This window comes from Poecilia reticulata, linkage group LG17 (assembly GCF_000633615.1).
Source record: "Poecilia reticulata strain Guanapo linkage group LG17, Guppy_female_1.0+MT, whole genome shotgun sequence".
NCBI lineage: Eukaryota > Metazoa > Chordata > Actinopteri > Cyprinodontiformes > Poeciliidae > Poecilia > Poecilia reticulata.
This window is the reverse complement of record NC_024347.1, coordinates 19,117,486-19,126,305: the sequence shown is the minus strand read 5'-3', so window position 1 is coordinate 19,126,305 and position 8,820 is coordinate 19,117,486. Positions and strand designations below refer to the sequence as shown.

Genomic DNA, 8,820 nt, shown 5'->3' with positions numbered 1-8,820 from the left:
GACTCCCCCTGGACAAATAGTCACAAGCAATGGAAGATAAATGTATGTGGACAACTGGCTAACATAAAAGTAGTGTTGCACATTTTTGTCTCATTTCAAACAATGCTGCTTCTTGGATTTGAGTATGATGCACCAACATTGTGTAACAAAAMTCKGAAAACYGTGGCKTGGATTTCCATTTTAAACCCTAAACGTCAATACTTTGTAGGGTCGTTTTGATCATTTAGAGGTGGAAATGTTCCTTCCAAAACATCTCAAGCTTAAGAGGGACAGGATATGTGTCGGCATCACTTTTCCAAGTCTTGCCACAAATTCTCAGTTGGATATTGATCAGATCTTTGGGATATTCCGTCATACTTTTCTTTAAGCCATTCCACTGATGAAAGGGAACCTCCTCCCCAATCAAGTATTACTCTTATCCATATTCACATCAGCTCTGACCACTTCCCCAGTCTTAGCTAAAGATGAGCATTGTTGCAGCATAAAGCCGCTACGGCCATGTTTCACAATGGGATGATTGTCAGGGTGATTTCAATTTGCTCTCATCTTGCTGATGCAGATGAATGCTCTCCTTGGCCGGCCTRTCCGTTCAGGTGAGCGTCCATGTCTGGGTGAGCTGGCAGCTGTTCCACCTTCCATCATCAGAGGATGGATCCATGAGAACTTCAAAGCTTAAGAAGCTTTCATGGTTTACCGCAGCTTCTTCATGTCTCAACTTTCCTGCCTGACCTATCTGAGGTGTTCACATATGTTTTCGAACAGCTAAATATTCAGACCTAATTAAGATCAAGCGGATTGTTTAATAGTTGACGTCTGAAAGTAAATTGTATTCGATTTTGCATTACACCAGAGGAAAGGACACTTAAATTCCCACTGCATTTTGGTAGATCTTTCAAAGCATATAAAACTAAAATCTTGGAATTCCTTCTGCTCCAAACTACTATTTTGTTGGTGTATCAGACACAATATATTTCTAATTTACAGCTGAGAACTGAATATTTTTCATACTGCTTTTTGTATTGTATAGCATTTTTCTATTAACATTTCATATACTGCTTWATAAAATTTTAGTTTATAAACGGTACCAAAAAGATCCATGTCCCTACATGTAGCATTATTTCTGTCAGCTAAAGTGTCCCTTTAAGTTGATGTGTCACCTGACTAAGAATCAACTCATAATTGTGCATACTCTGAAGTCAAGTCATGCAAATCCTTTATCTGAGGTTCCATAAAAACATGACAATAGAATCGAGGAAATGTACCTTTTTAAAAATTATGCTGTTTAATCTTGTTTGAAGGAAAAACTAAACAGATCCAAATTAATAATTTGTTTCTAAAATCTCATTACTTTGGGGTTTGCAACCATGATGATACATTAGTTGTTTGTAGGCATTTCGTCAGAGCTTATATTCAAAGTGTTTTGTCAAAAACAGCAGCCGATATGAAGAATCTTAGCTTATTTTATTAAAATATGGCATTCAAGCTCCTGTTTTATTACTACTTCTCTGTGGTTTACAGGTTTTTCTTTCAGTTTTGTCTTTAGAGGCATTTTCCAGATAAGCTGCTGTCAGAGGCCACATCTGAATGTTCCTGTCTCGGTTAAAGTTTCTTGATAGAGAAAATCAGTAAAAAATGAATCTAAATTGAAATTCCATTTAATAACATTGTCTTTATTAATTTTGTAACAAATACACAGTAAAACCTGTTGACAGTAAATATAATTATTGTGCATTTATACCACTTAGAAGTGGAACAATCTTTGCACATGTACTAAATGTATTCAAAACATATTTACATAAAAAAAAGAACAAATCTGCTCCAAGTAGGACCAGTTACTTATGTCTATGGATTAGCAAACTTTTTTCACAACAAGAAACCAAGGCTAAGGTCATATCAGCATCAAGCACAATTAGTTAATCTGTTTATTTGAATGATACTTTACATGTGCAGTGTCTTTACTTGGCATTACTTGCTGTGATACGAGGGCACATTTGACAAATTCGCCTCAAATCTCATAAATATGTAGACTTTTTGACCAAACAACCCTCTATCTTTTAAAATAAACCACCCACAACATAAAAAAAATWAATTCAAATGTGCTAATGTATTGTGCAGTACAGCAACAGGTCTGTAAACCTAAAAGGTTCCTCCGTGAATCATTTGTTCATGTTCCATGGAGGCGTTTTGGCTCATAACACTGTAATAAAAACACAGTAAAACAATAGGGTTCACACTTGTAATCCGATTCTCAGGGAGCCATTTTGTTTAAGGTGCTGATCAAACATCAAGGCTGGGCTGGGCTCATACAGGCGAACGCGGAGTGAATTCGCACATGGAGCCTGTTCTCAAAGTCATAGCCGGCATAGTCCTCCTGTATAAAAAGATCCAGAAAGAGTCAATGAATAAATTCTCCCTTCATCTTCATGGCTTGGACCTTTACCGAGCTTCTGCATCAGCACAAACAGATCAATGCCCCCGCCGGTCAATCAGCTAAAAGCAGATTCATTAAAAATAGAGGAATACAGGAATCTGACTCCATTTGTGTTCAGTTTAGATGTTGGTGCATCAATTTGATCACAGTGATTTTATAGCTAAAGGGAGCGAGAGATCTGGGCTCAGTCAATGTTAGCTGCTAATACAAGAACACAGTCAATGGAGCTGCAGGAGGTAGAACACCAGACGGATGAACTGCACCAAGGTCTGAGCAAGCAATTAAAGTCATTTGAAACGTGTAATAGGATGATAAGAAGGGACAGATAGTCTGGGGGCAAAAAAAAAAAGGAAGAACTTTTWGTTTTTTTTTTGCCAACTCATTTAAGATTAAAGTCGAAATGAGTGGAGAAAAAAAAAACAGATCAGAAATCCAGTTGAAACATTGAGAATAGTGTTTCATCGTTTGGATTCAAGCGTAGCTATKAAACCAAGCCAACACTAGTGAGAGGATCTGAACTAGACACACWTCCCCATTTCACAAGGCAAATGAGGAAGTAACRACATACTTTAGAAATTTTCTTAGTAAATATGCATCCCCCTTACATCCGGATAAAACCTAATAGCTTCAACCAGCTGTAGATCACTGACAAACATAAGCACTTACTTGTTCATTTGTTCTCTATGCACTTGGGGACAAATGAAAMAATATATTTTTTTCATTTGCTCAAAAAGCATATAGATACTGTCACATTCTTTGAGCAAAATTATTTGTACAATAAATTTGCTTCCCACTAATTTGCTATATGGGCCAAACCATTCCAGTTTTCAGGGACAATGTGACTTGAAACGCATTGTTTTAATTCAACACCAGATCACTAAACCTGACACCAATTTCAACTCGAGTGGTGCAAACGCAGTCCTGCTTCTTTACAGGTTTATCTGCTTCTTATGTTTCTAAGAAGCAAATCCTAAGAATTTMTTTTTAGTTCATTTTTACAAACTGCTTCTCCAGTCAATTGTTGAGCTCATTGGAATATGAGAGTCAGATTACTTTAACTCCAAAGACTTTTTGAGCACATGAAAACAACTGGACTGCATGAAACTAAAGAATTCACAAAGCAAAAGACAAGAAGTCAAAACTATAAATCCTTCGAGTACCTTAGCCTGRAGCAATAGCATTCGGCCCTTCTCTGCAGTCTGCGGGAAAGAAAAAGGCAAAATAAAAAATTTATATCATGTGACTTCGAATGAGATGAGAGAGAAGACCTCACTCCATAACACACAACCAATCACACACAKAATCTATACCTCTGGGGAATTTAGCAGGACACAGGCCAGTTCATAGCAGGAGTAGGGCTGCACGTAGGAGTTGCACTGACGTCCAACCTCGTCGCTCGCAGCCAGACGGAAATACTGTTGGGACACGATTGTAATTTCACGCAGGAAAGAAAACAAGGTTGGCTAATCACCGCAATATCCGTTTATAGTGCGTACTTATGAGTGCATGGATTAATTAAAACTCTGTTCAAGGAGCTATTAAGTGAAGTGAAGCATGCTGGGAATATTGCATTATTAACCACAAATATACCTGCACAGCATCTTTAGTATTGAGGAGACATCTGCTAATGGCTCCAAGAAGCAGGTTTTTCAGGTCGGTGCATGACGCATCTTCAATCCCCTGCAAAACTGAGACAAAAACGATCACTGTGCCTCTGCTGCAAAACGCAACAGCAACCGGAAGACAGTACAAGAGGCAGGAGCCCCTAAACCAGGTGCCATATTTTACAGTTCTTACCATGAGTCATTGTCTGCAGCTTGGCAGAGGAGCAGTTGGGCAGGGCTTTCCACAGATAGAGAATCTCAATCACAGACAAGATGCAGAGCTCTTTGGACAGACCTGGACTCCGGAGCTTCTCAGCCTGAGGCGAAATGAGAATATTTATGAGTCAGTGATTTTTATTCCAGTTCAAGAAACGCAAAAAGAAAACAAGCCAGATAAATGCTCACCCTCTTCAAAGAAAACACCTCTATCTGATTATTCTTGCGTTTGAAAAGTTTTTGAACATCTTTAAAGGTCACAACAGCGCCCTCCAGATCACCTGTGGCTCCTTGGCATGCTACAAAACATGGCAGATACTATCGGKTAGAGGCAACGACAACAAAAATATACTTATTCCTTCAATGCCATATTACAAACATAAATAATATATTTCACAAATACGTGTTTTGTGATAAAGTAATGGAAGATTGTGAAAAGGAAGGAATATAATACATGGTTTTCAATATGTATTTTATTTTAAACAAATAAAAATTCATAAGCTGTGTTGARTAAAGGGAAACCATGGTAGTGGCATCATCATGGTGAGGGGGGGAGGGCATTTTTTTACGTACAGACTAGCTAAATAGAATAGTTCAGAAGATGGACGAAGTCAAATACAATCCTGGGAGAAAACCATAGATGCCCAGTCAAAGCCCAAACAAGAATCCAATTGAAAATCTCATCTATGTCAAAACTGATGGTCTCCGCAATCTCATTGAGTTTGAGCCTTGTTCCCCCCCAAAAAAGAAAWGAGAATTTYTCTCTGCAGACAAATGCTTAAAGACTTAGAAGTTGTAATTGCAGCAAAATGTGGTCCTATGAAGCCTCGACTCCAGGGAGCGGTCTGAATACAAACGTTTGCCACATTTTTCCAATTTTTATTTCTAAATTTAAAAACCAGGTCTGCATTACCTCCTGTTAAGTAGGCGTAGTAGCACTGCGACCAGCGAGACTCCGCCTTCAGTCGCTCAAAGGCCCTGTAGGCTTCGGTGTAGTTCAGTTCAATCATGCTGCACCAGCCTGAAACATTCACCCAGAAGAATTTAGAGATTACGACAGACTAGCGCAGAACATGGAGGCTAAAAACCCAGGGAGGAAAATGATTACCTATTTCATATAAACACACATGTTGAATCTCCCTCTGGTCAGAGGCCAGGTCTAAGGCTTCATTGAAGGAAGTCAAGGCACTATTGATCTGGCACTGGAAAGAAAACAAAGTCGTTTCATAGCGTGAGCAACAGTGAGGCCTCCCAAATCAGAAGAGATTTACAGGTAGAAAGCAAATGTATCGTTTCGTTTCTGTGTGTCTTTACCTCGAGGCGTTGAACTCTTCCTTTAAAAAATATGAAGAGAGAGGAGTTTGGATATGTGGCCTCCCTTTGTTTAAGTATGCATTTTGCCTCCATTAGGCCTGCTTGTGTGTCTGAGCCATCTAGAGCAAAGAAGGGCTGCACCACCGTGTGGTACCACAGCAGAGAAAGACTGGAAGGAGAGCAGAGAGTCACCACTTAACTTTTCTGTATTTGTCATTTTGATRATGTCAACTCACTAAACTGCAACTGATTAAGATTCATTTTATTTGACTCATAYTGGGAAAATTCAAAATATACATTAGTGGATGTTTATTACGAACAACCTTATTCTGTAACTTGGGAGACCACACTCATGACTTTAATAATATWTTTTTTTTTTAAATGAAGAAACTGAAATTAAGAAATGATTCAATAATAAGGCATGACTTGGAAAGCAATACCGCAGAACCAGAGTCAGCTGTTTTCTTTCCTTTGTCAACTCATTTTGCTTTCATTTCTTTGTTTAGGAATTTCCATCAAAATTCAATACTTTAGTTTTTCTTTTTTTTTTTTTACACCTAGTATTCATATGATGCCTTGCAAAAGTATTTTTACCCCTTGAACTTTTACACATTTKGTCCCATAGCAGACAACAAACTTGAATGTATTTCATTGAGAGTTTTAAGTGAAACACAAAGTTGTGCATCCCTGTGACGTGGAAGGAAAATTATATTTCTGTTTGTTTAAGATCTGAAAGTAATCTCTGTATAAGTACAGCTGTTCTGTGGAGGTGGCTTATCTGACAGGCCGGATAAAGACAGCACTAATCAGAGAAGCAGCTGGGAGATTCATTTTACACTTGATATACATTCAGTTAATTTACAGTTTTTGTTTTGGGGTTTTTTTTTTGTAGCTTTTTTTGTATTTTATTGAACGCGTCAAGTTACAATTAAAATGACAGCAATGCAAACAATAAATGTTCAAAGGAGTGGGTAAAAGTGTATACTTATTAAAACTAAGTTTATACTTAGTTTTAATAAGTGTAAATAAGTGTCGTTGTGGCTTTTACAAAGCCAAAGCGACCCATGGCTTTGTAAAAAGTGAAGCAAAAAAGTTTGGTAACTACAGCCCAGACAGCAGGAATTAAAATTTAAATTCTAAAAGTGATTTAGACTTTAAACATAAAATGGCCGATTTGTACATGTCATATATTTCACACAAAATTTCTGCAGATCTTTATGAAGGACTACTGTGAGCTGTAAGACGTTTTTTTCTTCTACAAGAGCCAGAGCACTTCATAACTCTGGCTCTCGTAGAAGATTGTCAAAAAGAAACAGATCATTGAAGGCAAAATTGTGATGGAAAACTGACTGCTTAACACTCTGAACACACAAGCCCCTTTTGTGATCTACATGTGTTCTTCGCTGCTCRTGATCAACAGTTTCCGACATGGAGTGGAGGCTGAAGTCACTCCCGAGATTCACGTTGGTAGTCTAGACCCTGTAACTACTCTGAACTGTAAGACCTAATACAGGATTGAGGAATAAATGTAAAGAATCACAACAAACTCTGCTCCCCTCAGRAARTCCTCCGCACATATTTTGTATTTGTATGTTTTAGATGAGTATTACTTTACTTCCACTTCACATCTATGCATWACYCTGTATTGGTGTATCACATAAAACCCCAATGCCATACACCGATGTTTGGGGTTGTGGCAAGACAATATTTTACAAAGCTAAAGGGGCATGAATACTTCATAAACATGCTCACTCACATACTCACGTAGCTAATGGGGCCTTCATGTCCTTACTTTCACTGGCATACGTGAGAGCCGAGAGGCCTTGATCGCGGTCTCCGGGGAAGCCCAGCAGGTTGACGATCTTCAAAAGGTGAGGCGGCACCATGGAGATGCACAGGTGGAAAAGGCCATAGCCGAAGCTGACAGATCCTTTCAGCCGGTCCAGAACCTCCGGGCTGACGCCGTCCAGTCTCTGAGACTGGCTCGTTCCGGGTGAGGAGGATCGGCTGTGGCTGGAGGAGGAGGCCGAGGAGGATGACAGAGAGGACGACGCTTGCTGTTCGGAGGCCCTTCTGTTGCCTTCTTGTAGGTGTGTGATGTCATTGTAACATTTGTTATACATCTTCCATGCTTTGCGGAGGATCCAGCCTCCTTTGATGTATGCTGGAAGGGAGTGTAGCCGAGCTGAGTGAAACTTACTTTGGATACAACGCAAACTTGTGACCTTTTTATTCTGCTTGTTACCTGACAGCTCTTGCTTTATGAAAGACAGAACYGCGAGGTAGACCTGGCAGTCTGCAATGATGATCTGCCGCTGCAGTCGGTCCACAGCAGCCATTCCCAACCTCTGGGAGTCCACCTGCTAAAACACATCATACTTATCCACTCTGGGTTTCGGGCAAACGGCAATAATAATCCGTCATAYATTTATCTACAACAATTAAACTCATAGATTCAGGTGGTTACTCACGCTCCGCTTTATCTTGTTTTTAATGGTTTCAATAACGCTGCCATTTTCACTCTCACACAGTCGCTCTGTGGATTTGAGGTCCTCAAAGGCCGTCTGCATTTTCTCCTCTTCAAATGTCATTACAGCGTTCTGCACACAAAACACACCCAGATTAATCTTTCTAAATGCAGAAAATGTATGGAAAAAGATGGCAGCCCATGGCTTTGTAAAGAGTGAAGCAAAAAAGTTTGGTAACTACAACCCAGAAAGCAGGAATTAAAATTAAAATTTAAAAAGTGTTTTAGACTTTAAATGGTATAAAACGGCTGGTTTGTACATGTCGTATATTTCACACAAAATTTCTGCAATCTTTATGAATGACTTCATTACCTTAACCCCCCTGTGGATTTAGCACATGAAGAGCACGGAAAATGTCACGGTCAGACAGGCGGAGAAGCGCCGGGGTTGTCCCGTCAGACCGTTAATTTCCAGAACCACGCACAAAAAACCCCCCAGAAAAGTGCACAAGGGGTCAGGGTGACGCCGCCAGACCGCACACAGAGCAAAAACCATGTGGGGTTTAAATGACCCCGTCTCTCAAGACAGTGGGAGAGTTAAACAAATAATCACTCTCTCCAAAGCTTCCTCATTTGTCCACGATATTTAGGTGGAGCATAACTCGGTTTCTTTTTTTWAATGACTGAGCCCAATGAATTACAGATGCTTTATTAGCATTTTGTAATTTCTCTTCCAAGTTACAAACGTGAGTCTTCAAAATGACTTGTTGTAGTGAGAATACTTTATA

The 8,820-nt window shown here is 39.4% G+C and overlaps 1 protein-coding gene across 3 annotated transcripts in view; it reads right to left on the bottom strand.

Annotated features, from left to right (window-relative positions):
- Positions 1-1,649: 1,649 nt before the first annotated feature.
- Positions 1,650-8,820, bottom strand: part of LOC103479575 (tetratricopeptide repeat protein 39C) — a 9,609-nt gene continuing 2,438 nt past the window's right edge. Inside the window, exons 3-14 of one of the 3 annotated variants that reach the window (XM_008434084.2) lie at positions 8,037-8,165; positions 7,811-7,925; positions 7,330-7,729; positions 5,566-5,734; positions 5,360-5,453; positions 5,165-5,272; positions 4,441-4,550; positions 4,229-4,352; positions 4,022-4,119; positions 3,742-3,846; positions 3,592-3,630; positions 1,650-2,371 (exon numbers count right to left, since the gene is read on the bottom strand). In XM_008434084.2, coding sequence (XP_008432306.1) covers positions 2,285-2,371; positions 3,592-3,630; positions 3,742-3,846; positions 4,022-4,119; positions 4,229-4,352; positions 4,441-4,550; positions 5,165-5,272; positions 5,360-5,453; positions 5,566-5,734; positions 7,330-7,729; positions 7,811-7,925; positions 8,037-8,165 — 1,578 coding nt within the window. In that variant the 3' untranslated portion in view covers positions 1,650-2,284. Of the gene's footprint in view, positions 3,631-3,741; positions 3,847-4,021; positions 4,120-4,228; positions 4,353-4,440; positions 4,551-5,164; positions 5,273-5,359; positions 5,454-5,565; positions 5,735-7,329; positions 7,730-7,810; positions 7,929-8,036; positions 8,166-8,820 lie in introns of all 3 variants that reach the window. The other 2 variants (XM_008434082.2, XM_008434083.2) reach the window with 2 other exon arrangements.